Below are 16,836 nucleotides of genomic sequence, written 5' to 3'. Positions count from 1 at the left end.
TTAACAGACCTTCCTGGCAGATAAAACTAACACCAGAGGCAGTGTAGGCCCACTGACGAACGAGGTGGGTGCCCTGGTGACAGAAGATACAGAGAAGGCAGAGTTACTGAACGCCTTCTTTGTCTCTGCCTACTCTGCCGAAGGCTGTCCTGAGGAGCCCCGTACCGCTGAGGCCCCAGAGGAAGGCAGGACAATGGAGGAGTTTGCCTGGGTTGATGAGGACTGGGTTAGGGAGCAGTTAGGCAATCTGGACATCCATAAATCCATGGGACCTGGGGGTCCTGGTGGACAGCAGGATGACCATGAGCCAGCACTGGGCCCTTGTGGCCAGGAAGGCCAATGGTACCTGGGGTGGATTAGAAGGGGGTGGTCAGTAGGTCAGACAGGTTCTCCTGCCCCTCTGCTCTGCCCTGGGGAGACCACACCTGGAATATTGTGTCCAGTTCTGGGCCCCTCAGTTCCAGAAGGACAGGGAACTGCTGGAGAGAGTCCAGCGCAGGGCAACAAAGATGCTGAAGGGAGTGGAGCATCTCCCGTGTGAGGAAAGGCTGAGGGAGCTGGGGCTCTGGAGCTTGGAGAAGAGGAGACTGAGGGGTGATCTCATTAATGTTTACAGATATCTAAAGGGTGAGTGTCACAGGGCTGGAGCCAGGCTCTTCTCGGTGACAACCAATGTTAGGATAAGGGGTAATGGGTTCCAACTGGAATGCAAGAGGTTCCACTTAAATATGAGAAGAAACTTCTTCTCAGTGAGGGTGCCAGATCCTGGCCCAGGCTGCCCAGGGAGGTTGTGGAGTCTCCTTCTCTGCAGACATTCCAACCCGCCTGGACACCTTCCTGTGTAACCTCATCTGGGTGTTCCTGCTCCATGGGGGGATTGCACTGGATGAGCTTTCGAGGTCCCTTGCAATCCCTGACATTCTGGGATTCTGTGATTCCCTGCCATTAAACTATTGAGTATGACCAAATATGTATAAACATATACACAAGAGCACCACAGCCTTGCTAACAGCCTTTGTGTCTGGTTGAATATTCTGGATTTTAAATCCAGGCTCTTACCATCCCCAGTCCATGGCTCCACAAGGAGGTTTTCAGGCCCTGATTTATCTTCTTTTCCCTTTACATCACATGCTTGCAAAGTCAGTCGTAATGGTTTTCCTAAATAAGACAATCAACAGGTTTATCAAATTTATGAATTAGCCTATTTTCCAGTTAAGTTCTTCAGACAGGAAACAAATGAAAAAAAAATTACAATACTATGAGCTTTCAACCACTGTCAGACAAAAAAGGAGGAAGAAACTGGAATGTAAGAGTTACGGTAATCTATTATAGCTGAAGTTTTAAATATTGACAGAAAGACAATGAAAATCATGACAACCAATGTTCTTTCAAATGTTTGCATGATTTTGAGTTCATAGTACATGAAATACCACTCTGGTCTGACAAAAAGCAGCAGCTACTCTGGGAACAATGAGACAATTTTCCAAACTTTTGAAAGTAAATACTGATTAAAAAAATTATAAAATAATTCATGTGCTCTTCGGCACGATCCAAGAAGTCCTGACAAAACCTACTGCAAGGCAAACACAGGGAAAAATTCTTCATGAGAGACTAATGATAATCTCAGAAGTTGATACCTGAGAAAGTAGAGATTTATCAAAGAAGTACAATCAATACAGCAAAAATCTTACCACCTTATGCCAGACCGCACATAGTTCTACGCTTGGGACGTACTCAGATTAATTTTAAAAAGTGAAAATAGAAGAACTGTAAATAGATGTCTGTGACGTTACATTTAAAACACGTTAAATTTGTGCATGTTTGCAAGAGGGACCACTAAGTGAGGCTAAAGATACAAAAAAAAAGCATGTTGCTGGAAGAATAAAAATACTTGATGCCATTTGCCTTTTATACAACACAAACACTATCACCATCATGATATAGGGGCCACTATCTATTAATACAGAGTTCAGGTTCACTCCCTCAAGGTGATGCCACCTGCTCCAATCCTTAAATTACAGAAAGCTGATCTAATCACCAACTTTTAGTGCAGTTCAGCTTCACAGATTATCTTCTTGGTGACGGCTGTTAATTTGGACATCTTGTACAACTTTACACCCCAGCAGAACAAGTAAGATAACTCAGAAAGCTGCATACTGTCTAATGTATGTACAGTAATGGATCCAATTATTATTAATTTACCGTATTTATAGAGCAGGTTCTGTCTAACTGTGGCCATGGAAGAGATAAGGGATGAAGCCTTGTACGGAGTGTCCAGATGATCAGAGATGGTGCAAAGGGAACTTATCACCTTAGCGACACTCCCCCGGGCCAAGGCAAAGGCCAAGAGCGTAAGTTCAACCTCTGGAGTTGTACAACAACTGGGGAGGGAAAAAAAACAACAGAAAATTCAGGACACACTGTTTATAAACAAAGGCAAATAATGCTCACGTGGAAAAATCTAAGATGTGTGTTTCTTAACATCTTTGAATTTTTCAAGATAGTAAAGAAGAGCAGGTGAGTAAAAATGAAACAGATTTGCTATACAAATTCTTCTAAACCATATCAATGGTACACCAATGCAAACTCACCTTGTTATTCTTATAAGGAAGCTATCTACTTCTTCCAAAACATTGGGAGATAAGAAGCTTGAAAAGTCTGTAGAGCCTGGTGTTAGGGATAGAGGTGGCATGTGTTGCAATGCTTTCCTAGTGGAAAGGACAGAACGTAACATCAGCAAAACAGACAGAATCAGAGAAAACAGCCTTCTACAATGAATTAGACACTTGAATCTCCCTGCTTTTTGTGAGGAGGTCTCTACAAATAGCTTCTGAGTGCAGAAAACCTATTTATACAAAGAATGTCTTCAAAAGGTAAAAATGGTATCAGTTCTAGGCAGGTAAAGTTCAGCAACTGCTGGGTGATCTTGAATCTAGTCTCATAATCTCAGATTTATTGAGAGAAATAGGTCAAGGGGGTTTGAATTAAACCTGTGACAGCATTTGAAATAGCTTAGAGTCCAAGCGCTGCTTCTTTTTAAATTATTTGAATTGAACAAAGAGCCTGTTAATAAAGGGAAAATTGCTTCTAAATTATTTCAGAACAATTACAGAAACCAGGAGAGAAACTTGTTAGCTCAGATCAGAATTTTTGATTTCTGAAGATAACGTAATCACCCCTGAAAACAGAAATTCTTAAGCAGCTTCAAATTCACTCTATCCAATAGTAAAGTGTGCTTTATCATTCCAAACATTGCATTTATAATTCCTGAAAGCATATTTATAGTCAAGATTTCTCCATTATAACTTTTTAAAGCTTTATTATTTACTAGTTAAGCTCAGTATTCATGTTATATTTCTAAAAAAATATCTGAACTACAGTAAAACTGACGGCTCCCAGTTTTAGCAAAGCTTGCAAACATGAGCTTTCCTCAGACACGAGCATGTATAAAGTTATCTAAACTTTAAAGAGGTTTCATAGATCATGCAAATTAAAAGATAGGCTTAATGGACTTCAGCCTGCAGCATTCATTAACCTAATGACAGCAGCGCCCTTCAGCATGGTGGCATCAAGCTAACTAAGCTCTATAAAAGTTGATGTGGGTGTGTAACAATTTTATTAGGATTCCGATCCTTCCAGTCATCGAGCAGAAGTGTTTGGCAGCCAAACCAGGAAACGTTACCCAGAAAACAGCAACGACCGCAAGCAAACATCTACAGAGATACTATATATCCCCATAGAATGCGTAACAAGGCATTACGCAAGCAAAAATTTGCTGAAAATAAAGCTAAATTAAGCTCCAGTCATAAGTGGGAGGTATTCAATGTTTGCAATCAACAATGTTAACAAAGAAAATTTATTAATTTTGGGCTTCTCAAAATTATTACAAGTAAATAGGTAAGAAAATGGATTTTGAAGTGTCCATTTAGTCACAGCTTAACAACCAGATTAGATACAACAAGTAGAATTACAGTTGTTCCAGTATGTGCAAATAGATTAAAGAGACGTACCAAATTTAAACAGTGTGATAACCAAGAAGCTTAAACACCTTAATGGAGGGAGTGGAAACCAGTTAGACAAGGTAGATTAATTTAGTAAAACTAGAAGTATTTAAAAAAAATACCGCACACCATGGAAGTTTGGTACTTACTGAGTATTTTGCAGAATAGTGTGAACGAATGCTGGATTTGTTTCCATGGAAGCTGTTACCAGAGAGGTCAGCAGAGACCAGTACCAGATAGCAGAAGCATCGCACACAGAGACGCCCACCTTCTTAACTCTCTGGTACCCCACAGCCCTGAGCCCGTGGATTCTGGTGTCGCACCCATCGCTAAGGCAACGCTTGATGTTTATCTGTACGTCTGCCAAAACACAAAATAGACATTTTTTCCCCCGTTTCTTCTGCTAGGTTAGATCTAGAAGAATCCAGATATCCAAAACAATAATTCCTCCAAAAGCTCTTGGAAAAATAGCAGCAGATGTATAACAGTACTCCCACATATGGACAACTATACACACGTTTCTTCACCATGCACCCTACGATTTGGAAAATTTAGCCTTTAAATGGCCTATCTGGTCCATGACATATTATACAGTGAGAAATTAGGAAAAAAGTAGTAAAAGACCCTCAAAGTGGAAAAAATATTACAGATTATTTCACCAGTACCTTTTTACCTACATACATAGGAAGTATCTTGGGAGTAGTAGTGGAGAAGAGAGGGAAAAAGGAGTAAAGCCTAAAATGTTTAAGTTACATAAAAATTTTCATGTAAGTTGTCCATTTTGCATAGCTGACACAGTCCTAGTTACTTCTGAGGAACAACATCCTTGCTGCCTGCTTCGTGGCAGTGAAAGTTCCACTTGGTGAAAAGCATCTATTTGAACTGAAGGGACAGAAAGAACTTCTGCAGCTGCAGAAACCATCTTAGGAAGGAGCAGCTTTCCTCTGATTGCAGTATAGCACCCACAGATCTACTAGACTTAAAAATAACACTGCTTACAAAACCTGAGCATAAAACCTGCTTGACAGAAATCATCTGACCAACTTCAGAGTTTTTCTACCAAAAAAAAGTTGCTCAGAAGCAGATATTTTGCTAGATACTATTATCCAACATACGCTTTCACTTTGCAAGCAAAGATAGTGTAATATTGCCCTGTGTCTTCAAACTGAGAGGCTAAAACTGCATCCTTAGCCATTCAACCCTTAAGCCCATGTTACAGATGCCATGAGAAAGACTCAGAAGACTCTCTTATCGGTTAGAAATTAAACTACAATTAAAACAATTTCTCTGACCCAAGGATGAGGTCAAAGTCTCTGCTCTAATGAGTGAGTTTTCAACACATCACTCTATGATCTACCCAGCCTTTCACCGTCGAAAAAGCAATAAAACGATACACCAGCGGTATCTCTGTTGACTCACACATCTGGCTAATGTTCGCGTTTTCCAGCAGCGTTACGTAGCCGGTGACATTGCTGGGAATGTGAACGTCTCGGACCTCCTGAAGGCTGCTGGCATTCCGTCCCACTGCCACTGTCACCTGCTGCGGCATGTAGCTCTGGTCATTCGCTGCCACCGCGATGGACAGGTGTCTCAAAACAACATCTGGTTTCATCTTTAAACTGCAAAGCAAAGAAGATAAAACAGTTCTTGCAAAGAGAAGTCGAGCACTTCACTTGCAGCTAGGCTTCACCTAGTTTTCACTTCTACAAACACAAATGAATCCACCGGAAATTAGGTAATGCTTCACGTGCATTACCAACCCCATATCACGGTGGACAAGTTAGAAAACTTGGAATTGACTGAAAAGACAGTCACCTCTGACAGTAAGACTGCAGAATATTCTATTGGTCAGCTTTTCAGCTGAGAATTTGTTCCTCAGGAATAAAAACGTAGGGTCAATAATGACCAAAATGAGATCTTTCTATTTTTTTTAAGCATATGTTCTTAGATCTACTACTGAAAAAACACTAAACATTTCTGCTTTGTGGGGCATTTCTGCTTCCTGGAACTTTCAAGACAGTGGCAAAGCACTTCTATTCAAGTACTAACCACTGTGTCTGTAATACAGTGTGGAAAGCTTAGCTACCCAACAAGGGAATGTGTCAGCCTGGGAGACACGTGCATTTTACAGGTGAATCCTTCTACTTGTTGAGTAGGCCTTTAGGCAGAGATGAATGACTTCTGCTTTCAACTATATTTATCTGTCACTCATTAATTTCACAATTCGTTTCAATTACACCCCACTGGCTGAGAAACGCAAGGATTAACAACCCCAAAACCGGCTGTGCGTTGCTATGTCGCTCACCGTATCCAGTGCGAGCGAGCGCTCCCATCCGACTGCCAGAAAGACGTAGTTTCTCCATTTGTCATCTTATCAATATCAGCAGAATTGGATGAGGTCTCGATGTGAGTATAGCACTTTGTGACAGACTTCAGCTTGTCCAGCTCCTGATTCCCATTCAAGTCACTGGGGTATTCTGCAAAGAAAAGAAATCACTTGTGACATTGTTCTTTTGCTTGTTTTGAGAATTGTTATACCTTTATAATCACTCTATCATAGAGTCCCTCAGCCTCTCCCCATAGGTATTGTGTTCAAGTCCCTTCCCCAGTCTTGTTGCTCTTCTCTGGACCTGCTCCAGCACTTCATCAATCTCTTTCCTGAACTGAGGGGCCCAGAACTGAACACAGTACTCCAGGTGTGGCCTCACCAATGCAGAGTACAGAGTACATCAAAAGTCAAGTCTTTTAAAGACTAAACATCAAAAAGAAAATATAGTTTTTTATTTTATCTTCAAGTTATGGTTACAATGCCATCCTGAAAAAAAAAAAATATATATATATATATATATTACATACCTCTCTCTTTTAGAAGAAGTCGATCTAAAGAATCCTTCAGTACAGAGGAGCGCATAGTACAGATATTGTTGAAGTACTCCAGCACTGGGTAAGGGATGGCAGTACTAGAAATCCGATTCCGATGCAAGAATCTCAGTATCATAGAAGCGTGAAGACCAAGACACTCTTTTGATTCAGAAAATATATCAATAAAACCTAGAAAGAGACATTATTTTTCTCTTTGTTGCAACACCTGACTTGACCAGGTCACCATTTTTCCCTCTACACCTTATTACAAGGTAAATCCAAATTAAGCATGGGAGCCAATGCTGGAACCACATTCCAAATCCCCTTCAGCCACTTCTCAACAGCTTGGAGGGAAAATCAGTAACTGAGACTTATCCCAAAAATCAAATTCTAGAAACCGGCACTTTCCAAACTATACGCTATAAAACATGAATTACATTCCAGCAGGATTTCCAACGCTAAATAACAATATAATAATAAAGTACATGACTCATCCTCTGAAAAAGACTCAACAGAGGATTTATTCCTCCCATTCCCAAGCACAAGACTGCACTAGCTGGGCACTCACCTAGAGTTTGCGAGAAACTGGTTTGTGTCTATGAGATAAACCAAACCAGGATAAGAAGCTCCCCAGTCACACAGAGAAGAAAATATTGGTTATTTATCAAAGCAAGTTAGCTGGATGTAATTATGGGAAATTTTCAATTCACAGCAACTTCACTTGTTTGATGCTAGAGAAGCGAGAAAGACTTGGAATTTGCTTCTGGTAAGACTAGAACAAGCAACACCGGTAAAGCAATTTATTGAAGCAGCACCCCTTATACAGGGCAGGACTTGGGAATCCATTTGTTTTGTCACTGTTCTCATACCTGGAACTAGTGAACAAGCTTGCAGTTGCCTGATTACATGACTAAGCTCCCCTTGAAGATTAGCTCCACTAGAATTCTTGAGAGCCTCCAGCATATTCTCCACATCTACAGTGCCATCTCCTTCAGCATCAAATTGTGCAAAGGCCTGAGGAGGAACAAAAAAAGAACATTTATTTCAGCACATTTACTTCAAGCAGAAATTCAAGGTATTTAGCAGAAACCGTAGCAGTAAACATTATAATACCATTAAACAAAAAAATCAAAATAATATCTTTCTCCGTAGTATTGAATTCATGACAAATGAGTCAAGAAATCAGGGTTGTTTGGGACGAAGCTTATGCTTTCATATCTGGGTTTGCTCCCTGATTATCAAACTTGATATATTATCAGAACTACTACCCTAGAGAGAAATAATCCAACATAATTAGATCAAAATAACCTCCCAATTAACTATGACATAATTACACCACTTAAACGAGAACAAAGTCCTCAGCAGGCAACAGAATTGAAATGCCGTATTTTAGCCGACTAAAGCTCCAACTCACTTCTGCGGCAGAGAGCTGAATTTGAGCGCAGCAGTTCTATAAACTCTTGTGAAACACGGAGCTGAACCCACACTGGCAACGATTGGCTTTAAAAAAAACTGTTCCTAGCAGCAAAGATGACCAGTGCTGGCATCAGGTAGACGCTGAAGCAAAAAATACCAAGACCTTTGCTTAAGGACAACAATACAGAGGGAATTAATTTTAACAAACGTGACTCAGTTGCCCAAACAACTCAATGCACAGTTTCACACCACATCACTCTTGCCAATACGACTTTTCCTCCTCTCGTTTGAAGTCAAATGGTGCCATTCCTAAAATACGAAGTGAAGAAGCGAGCAAGTTTGGTGATGTTACCAGTGAAAACAAAGCACACGCAGGATGAGAAGGCTGAATCTGCCAATAGCTGCCTTAATCCGATTTCTTATACTTTCACATAAGAAGAGATTACCACTTATATGCTTTTCTCTGCATCTCAATGCTGTATTTTTTTATTCTAAACTCTCCCTATGATCTCAGCAGATTGCACCAACCCTAGAACTCTGAAATTATTACTGTTCGCTATAATTTAAACTCCGTATTTGACACAAAGCATCCACAATTTCCACTGCTCAAACAGGCTGCCCTGTGCAATGGGGGTATAAACAAAAAAAAAGGGAAAAAAATTTAAAAATCAGTATGCAAAACTGTATTCAGAGTGTTCGAGTTGTGTTCATGATTGGGACACGGTACAACTGCAGTAACAGCTTTACCGCAACCCAGCTGTGTTCTGCTCTTAAGTAAAAGCATTAAGGCCACACACTTCCTACCCACTTCAACCCTGAACAGGCAGAAATACAAAATAAACATCTTTCCTGGGAAATGATGGATTTGGTGGTCGCTGGGAAACACAGCACATGGAAAAATCGCCCCCTCATCTCACAGGCAGCTCAGGAACTAGACAGCAGGACAAAACATCCGAAGTGTGACTTCGGAAAACTGTATTTCAACCTTCACTCTCAATAGAACTGAAGCATTAATGTTTCAAGCAAAAGTTGGATACATTACACAACTGCTGCTGAAGCACCAATAAACGAAAAAGGACTCAGTTTAACTAGAAAATTGATTTTATTTAAATAGAGGCTCATTCTGCCACAAAGCACTCAAAGTATGTGGCTCAGAAGCCTCACATTGAGAATAGAAAAACTTAACACACAGATTAAAATGTAGTCTGTGTCAACAGGATTCTGGAAACACCAAAAAGTGAAACCTGTTGAACTGCCGCCCACGAACCAACTCCTCATCAGTGTAAAATACATCCTGGAAATCTAAAATGCTACAGCTCACGGGCTTGTGCCAGTTGCAGAAACAATGACATCAAAGTTTTCCATGCAACTCTCGACATCTCAGTTTCACAGAATAGACAAGATGTGACCACATATCCGTACCATGACAAATCATTTGACAAGTTTTTTCCCCACTCCCAAAAGCAGGAAAAAATTATTCCAAACCCTATACTCTTTATGCAGAGGAGGCTGCACAATGCAGATGATCCCCAAAATATTTCCGCAGCCCGCAAAGCTCCTTTTTTTATACAGACAGGAAGAACCCTGCTGTACAAATTTCACCCTTATGGTCATTACAAATGAAGTGCTCGTTGTTGGCTCTCACAAAGGAACTGGAAATACAGACCGTATTTTAACAAGCTACTTAAACCAGTCTGGGGTAAACATGCCTATCTGTGCAACAGAATTAATCTCTTCCCAATCTCCAGTAGCCTTGTTAACATGTCAGCACTTATTTCAAGGAGCACATGTGTGATTTAACAGTGTACCAAGAATTTCTCCTCCTCGGGAGCAACCCAAAGGCAGAGGGAAGGCACCGGTGAGACTCAGAACTGCAGGCAGTAACAAATTCAGACACAACCGCTTTCTCAACTGGGTGTGACATTCCCAATATGATGTGCTAGCTAGAGAGTAACGTTAAAATGTTCTAGATGTGAAGTTCCCCATATCCCTTCCCACAGCAGAAAGGAAACTGTAACTCTCTTTTACCACTAAAACCTTAAGACTTTCTGTCTGTGGAGGGGAAAATATGTTACACTACTTTCCTACAACTTTTCCAAAACTCTTGCTTTACAATTAGTGTTGAGACACCACCGAGATACTTGACAATTTCTCTGCTGAGTTTGAAAAGCGACAACAAAATTAAGCCTGGTAAACTCTGACTCGCTGATATCACTGTGAATTACCTCAGAGGAATTGTACAGGATTTCCTACCTGTGCTACCACCACCCGCACTAGCAGAAATACGGTTGTGAATAACCATTTTATTCACAACTGCCTGCTGAGTATGAACACTGAAAACAGGAATAAATTAAAAAAAAAAAAAAAAAAGAAGATATCTCTGAGTTGACAGGCTGCCTATCGGCAGGAACAGTCACTTTTCCACCCTCACTGCAGATCCCTCCGGCCCAGCCTTGTCCCAGTTATCTGGATGGGGTGACCGGGGTCACCACGGTCGTGCCAGCGGCCGCCGGTACCGGGAGCCCGGAACGGAACCGGTGCCGAGGGAGACCCGGGAACCCGCCCCGGGCCGAGGGACACCCGGGAACCCGCCCCGGGCCGAGGGACACCCGGGAACCACCCCCCGGGCCGAGGGACACCCGGGAACCCGCCCCGGGCCGAGGGACACCCGGGAACCCGCCCCGGGCCGAGGGACACCCGGGAACCACCCCCCGGGCCGAGGGACACCCGGGAACCACCCCCCGGGCCGAGGGACACCCGGGAACCACCCCCCGGGCCGAGGGACACCCGGGAACCACCCCCCGGGCCGAGGGACACCCGGGAACCACCCCCCGGGCCGAGGGACACCCGGGAACCCCCCCCCGGGCCGAGGGAGACCCGCCCCTCGCAGCACCCAGGGGGTCCCTCCCCGTGCCCCCATCACCGGGCAGACCCCGGGGTGTGGCCGGCTCCCCGTCCCGCTCACCTCCTCGCTCTCCCCGCGGGAGCCGGCGGCCAGGCGGGACACGCTCTCCAGCACCTCGCAGAACTGCTCCAGGCTCACGGCCTCGTCGCCGCGGCTCAGCCGCTCCTCCAGCCAGCGCACCAGCGTCCCGTGGTGCCGCGACACCAGCGGCTCCGGCAGCGCCGCCTCCCGCAGCCGGGCCGTGGCCTCCCGCAGCCGGGCCTGCTCCAGCAGCACCTCGGCCGGCGGCAGCGGGGGCGCCGGGCTGGCGGCCGCGCCGGGCGGGAAGGGAGCGCCGGGCTGAGGCGCGGCGGCCGCCCCCTCCATGCCTTCCTCGGCGCCCTCCTCCTCCTCCTCGCTGCTGTGGCTCGCCGCCGTCCCCATGAGCCCCTTCGGAGGCGCCGACGCTGCGACCCGGGGCTCGATAGAGCCGCTTCTCCTTCCTCCTCCCCCGGCCGCCGCCCCGGCTCCGCCCGGCCCGGTTAGTCAGCAACTCCCCGGCCCGCCGCACCTGTCAGCTCCGGCCGCCGGCGGCCGCGCCACACTGCCGCCAAGCGACACCGGACGTCGCAAAGTCCCGCTCCGCCCCACAAAGGCACTGCGCGGCCGCACCGCGCGACACTCGCCGTAAAGCGCCGCCGCGGGAAGGACACTTCCCCCCCCCACCCCCCCACACGCTCATACGAACGCCACGCTGCCGTGCGGCGAGGAAAGTGTCGTGAAGGGGTCGGGCGCGTTCGCGGTGCGGCCCCATGTGGCGGGGCGCGGCGGCGGCGCTGCTGTGCCTGGGGGCGGCCTGCCTGCTGGGCCGCGGGTTCGATCCCCGCCCTTGGCTGATGATGGGCCGCGGGTTCGATCCCCGCGCCTGGCTGATGCCGCCCCGCGGCCGCCTGCTCAGCGCCGCTGAGCTGGGCCGGTACCGCGGGGCGCCGGGCGAGCCCGGCCTCTACCTGGCCGTGCTGGGCCGCGTCTTCGACGTGGAGCGCGGCCGCAGGCACTACGGACCCGGCGGTGCCTACAGCAGCCTCGCAGGTACCGCCGGTGGGGCGGGCGGGCCCGGGGCTGGCAGGGGGCCCGGTGGGGGCTGTTCGGGGCTCACCGCCCGCCCTCCCCGCAGGCAGAGACGCCACCAGAGCGTTTGCCACCGGGGACTTCACCCAGGCGGGGCTGGTGGACGACGTGTCGGGGCTGTCGCCGGGCGAGCTGCTGGCGGTGCAGGGCTGGCTGGTCTTCTATGGACAGCACTACGAGCCCGTGGGTACGTGGGTCTGGCGGGGGGACTGCGCGTGGGGAGAGCAGGTGGGCGATGGAAGGTGGGGGATGCGGTGCTGCATCACCTGCTGATGAGGTTCTCAGCCTCTTTGAGCCTTGGCTGGTTCTTCACTTTAAAGGCCGTGTTCGTGCTTCAGTCCGCAGTGTGTTGTGGAAATACCTGAGCGGACTCGGATACGGCGTCAGTTTGATTGTGCTGGCCTGGAGATGAGCAGAGGGCTCACCCTGCTTCTTGGCAGGCTAATCTGCAGTTTGACTGAGCTTATTTAAAGGAAACTTGCCCATTGCCCACACAGAAGAAATTGTTGGCCCTGAGGGTGGTGAGAGCCTGGCCCAGAGAGGTGGTGGCTGAACCATCCCTGGAGACATCCCAGGCCAGGCTGGACGGGGCTCTGAGCACCCTGAGCTGGTGAAGATGTCCCTGTCATGGCAGGGGCCACTGGGGAAGCTTTAAGGTCCCTTCCACCCAAACCCTTCTGTGATTCTGTGTCTGTGCAGGGTCTTCCCCTCCTGCAGGAGACCACGGTGCTGAAACCTGTCGGTGATCAGCTGGAGCTGCTGCTAATTCAGACCTAGTCTGAGGTCTGCTTTATTCTAAGGCAAAGCTTAACCGTTGTCCTGCCCAGGGCTGTCAGCTCTCTGCCCTGCTTTTATTTGTCCCTGCTGAGCAAAATGCACAAAGTCAGCTATAAGTGCTGGAATTAGCAGGACTGAGGAGACTGTAGGAGCAGCAGCACAGGGAAACTATTTTGGGGAATGGGGTGCGTGAGTGGGAAGGACTTGTGGGTTTTGCAGCTGAAAGGGCCATTGACTCTGTGATCTCTAATGAGGCTGTGCCTCCACTTGTCCTGTGTGGATTATTAACATGGGTAACTTGCTGTGTGATCCAAGAATGGAAGGGATGTAAGCTCAGTTCAGTTCGTTTTTAAAATTGGGCCATGGCGAGAGCCTCCTTTTTTCATCTTTAAATAACAAATTAAAAAAACCCACACAGAACTATTCCTTTTCCTTGCCTGAAAACACTGCGATCTTAACTAACCACGTTCTTCTCTCCCAGGGAAGCTGGTGGGCAGATTCTATGATGAAAATGGGGCACCGACAGAAGCCTTAAGGCAGGCTGAGGCTGCCATTGAGGAAGCTCAGAAATTTAAGGCAGAAAGTGAGCAGAGGCAGCAGCAGTTTCCACCCTGCAACTCGGAATGGAGCTCTGCCAAGGGCAGCCGTTTCTGGTGCTCCAGACAGAGGTAAACTCTGCCTTCCTGCCATCATGGAGCAGAGCATTTCTGCCCTTGTTTTGGATGCCTTGAGCTTTGTTGTCGCCTCTCCTAGCAGGAGCAGCATAGGAAGATGTCCTGGCTCCTGCAGCCACCGCTCTCCATAGTCTGTAGGTGAGGTCTGCTGACTGCATGGAAGGGCCTGGATCAGTCCTAAGGTGCTGAGCGCTGGCGTGGCTGGAGCATGTGCAGGACACGGTCCTGTCCCACCTGCATTCCTCAGGCTGCTGCTGTGTGAATTGGAGCCACTAGATTTTCTCTGCCAATCCAGCAGCCGCTGGTGACCTCCCCCAAGTCTGGAGTTCCACAGTTGTGGAGGTTGGGCTGGCAGAAATGTTCTCCAGTGTGAGGTGGTGGAGGGGAGCTCTGCTCACTCACCTGCTGAGTGGGTAAAAGGAAAATGAAGTTTAATCCGGATCATTAACTCTTTTAGGAATTTTATTTGTGAGGAAAATTCTTCTATCCCATTGGAATTGAAATAAGGTTTCAAAAGTTGCCACATGTGCACATGATCCTCCTGTTCTGGGGATTAAAGAACAGAAATCCCACTAGGACCATCTGCTGAATTCAAGCAGGGTTTCTCACCTATCAGGAATCCACGGATTAGCTCGTGGTTTTCAGACAGTTTCACAGCCTGTCTCGCAGCCTATGGTCACAGCAGTTTTTACTTAAAAACACGTAAAAATTAGGTTGAGCTTTGAATAGTCATTTCCTACTTGGCCTATTTAGTTGTGTTCCTCTCTCAGTTTAGTTTATTTTCTTTTAAGATTAAATCATTTCACGGACCACACTGTAAAATGCTTAGGCTAGGAAGTAGTTGCGGAAGTAACAGACCTCTTCTCTTCTTCTCTCTTCTTCTCTTTTTCTTTCTTTTCTTTTGTTTTGCCCTAGCTCTCAAAATCAGTCTCAATAGCAGTCATGGCACAGAGGGCAGTGTGTGGTTATCTGTGAGCAATGAGCTACCCCCGGAAAAAACATTTTGCTGTTAGACATGGTGTGTCCATAGGGCTGCAATTCCTTTTTCCAGAAATAGAAACGTGGGCAGCAGAATCTTGTTGCTCCCAAAAGGGTGAGAGCGTGTAGCAGCACTGATGAAACCAGGCTCAGGCCACAGGTTTCTGAAGCACCAGCAATAAAAAGGTATTGGAAATCTGTGGGATGGATGTTGGCTGTTGGGAGCAAAGTCCGCCTCAGTGAGTGTATTGTTAGTTCAAACTCTCCCAGATTGTCTTGGGTATTTTTCTCTAATGAGTCTCTATTTGCTGGAAGCGTTTTCGCAGGTTTGAATTGTAATTTATTTTAATTTTCCACTCTTAGCGGGGGAGTGAGCAGAGACTGGACTGGGGTTCCCCGCAAGCTGTACCAGCCTGGTTCGAGGGGCAGCCGCTGTGTGTGCGTGAGGACTGCGGGTGCCCCGTGGGGACAGCTGGATTCGGCCGAGCACGGTGACAGAGGTGACCTGGATAACCCTCAGCTGGAAGAATACGAGGGCTGCGATCCACTGGCCCCGCAGTGTGTCCTTAAGGTGTGATGCCGAGCACTGGGTCCGAAAAGGGTGCAGAGTCCAACTGTGAAATGCTGCGCTTTGGGGGGGCAGCTGCAGCTCCAGCTCCATTCCCTTCCATCTGTCTGGGCAAAAGGAGCAACAACAATTTCATGTTATTTGTGACTCTTTTTCTAGTGCCTGGAGACGGATTTGAGAGGAAGAGGAAACACTTCAGCTGAGTTAGTGGCTGAAAAATCAGCAACAGGATACTTCTTTAGAGCTTTATTCCTGTGGTATCTACATCTGGCAACAAACTGTAAGATGCACAACCTGGGTTATATTTAAAACCTGATTTCTTTTGCAGTCAGGAAATAGATGCTTGTGTGCATGGTGGTGGGTGCAACGTGTTGTGTTTTGAAGCAGCGAGCACAGGAGCTGCTGCAGTGTCACTGACCTCAAATTGTGCAGTCACTTGGACTCTGCTACTGCAGTGTTGTGCAAATGGTCCTTCCAGGCACCTGATTTACTCCAAAGAGTTTAAAGATGGCAGGGAGAAGCCTCAATTTCTCCTACAATTAAGGTATGTAGTATCTAGGAACTTGTGCAGTTTAGTTATATGCAAGCTTTATCAAATTCCTGGAGTACAGAAGGCAAAGGTCATGGTTATATTTCCTCATTCAGTGTTTGTATTAGATACTGTGCAAAGAAGCTATTTGGAGCCACCTGTGAGGATCATTGTTTTATATTAACCTCACCATCCTGGTCCTCTGATTCACAACTTTCAAACTACTCAGGCCAGTAATTGGTAATTTTAAATAGGCAATAACTAAAGCTACGTGGCAACACAACTGTGCTGCTGCTGCCATCTGCCTATTTCCATTCTGGTATGTGACCTCCTTCCATCAGGTACGTGTCCATCAGGCTGCAGCTGGATGTATCATCACAAGACCCACATCCCTTAAAATTTGTATTTTATCATAGCTGGCAAAAATCAGTCACACAAGCAACTCCCAGAAGAACAGAGCAAGTTGTTATAATACCATTTCTGTGTGGGACTAAAAAAGACAAGGGAGTATCCTGTGGAAGGCTGAGGTGCTGTAAAGCCCAGGCCACAGGGAAGCCACTGCGGTTGAGTTTACTGGTAGGATGAGTTTCAGGTGCAGCCTCAAGAGATACCCAGATCACACACACAGTCCAGCTGCCGCACAGATCTGTGTTCAGTTCTGTTCCTTAAGGCAGCTACCACCTCTTCATAAACAGCTTGAGGTGTTTATAAGCCCATTAGTTCTGAGAGACTATCACCTCTGAAGTCCCACAAGTCTAATTAGTAACGAGTGAGATTGCGGGAAGCCCGGCAGTATCACCTTAGGAGCGATCACTGCATGGCAGTGACAGCAGGACACAGTGCAGCGCTTTTCACCTGCGATGGTTTGGTTAGATAAGGCTACCACTGCCGTGGATAGGACCTATACCACAATTAAAATGTGTACATGCTATTGTAATAAACATTTTATTTTTTTTTTACCTGGTTCTGTGGTGTTTCTTTTCCACCATAATCTCCCAGAGAAGTCCTCCAAGGCA

The 16,836-nt window shown here is 46.5% G+C and overlaps 2 protein-coding genes across 4 annotated transcripts in view; one reads left to right on the top strand and one right to left on the bottom strand.

The window, feature by feature from the left end:
• The window catches only part of ZZEF1 (zinc finger ZZ-type and EF-hand domain containing 1), a 58,811-nt gene extending 47,096 nt beyond the window's left edge, over positions 1–11,715 (bottom strand). For both annotated transcript variants that reach the window (XM_082068810.1, XM_082068811.1), the window contains exons 1-9: positions 11,245–11,715; positions 7,733–7,877; positions 6,858–7,052; positions 6,307–6,478; positions 5,421–5,620; positions 4,151–4,361; positions 2,592–2,708; positions 2,203–2,381; positions 1,060–1,158 (exon numbers count right to left, since the gene is read on the bottom strand). In XM_082068810.1, coding sequence (XP_081924936.1) covers positions 1,060–1,158; positions 2,203–2,381; positions 2,592–2,708; positions 4,151–4,361; positions 5,421–5,620; positions 6,307–6,478; positions 6,858–7,052; positions 7,733–7,877; positions 11,245–11,607 — 1,681 coding nt within the window. In that variant the 5' untranslated portion in view covers positions 11,608–11,715. The remainder of the gene's footprint in view (positions 1–1,059; positions 1,159–2,202; positions 2,382–2,591; positions 2,709–4,150; positions 4,362–5,420; positions 5,621–6,306; positions 6,479–6,857; positions 7,053–7,732; positions 7,878–11,244) is intronic.
• Positions 11,716–11,945: 230 nt separating this feature from the next.
• Positions 11,946–16,776, top strand: CYB5D2 (cytochrome b5 domain containing 2). Of its 2 annotated transcripts, XM_082068612.1 has the most exons (5): positions 11,946–12,255; positions 12,341–12,481; positions 13,553–13,739; positions 15,087–15,294; positions 15,451–16,776. In XM_082068612.1, exons 1-5 carry the CDS (start codon positions 11,976–11,978, stop codon positions 15,598–15,600), a joined length of 966 nt encoding a protein of 321 aa, XP_081924738.1. In that variant the 5' UTR covers positions 11,946–11,975; the 3' UTR covers positions 15,601–16,776. The 2 variants fall into 2 exon arrangements, with proteins under 2 accessions (XP_081924738.1, XP_081924739.1); XM_082068613.1 differs by lacking the exon at positions 12,341–12,481.
• The last annotated feature ends 60 nt before the right edge of the window (positions 16,777–16,836 follow it).

Source organism: Streptopelia decaocto, assembly GCF_964273445.1.
Source record: "Streptopelia decaocto genome assembly, chromosome: 18".
Lineage (NCBI taxonomy): Eukaryota > Metazoa > Chordata > Aves > Columbiformes > Columbidae > Streptopelia > Streptopelia decaocto.
Note: the sequence above shows the minus strand (reverse complement) of the source record. Positions and strands in the feature narration are given on the sequence as shown.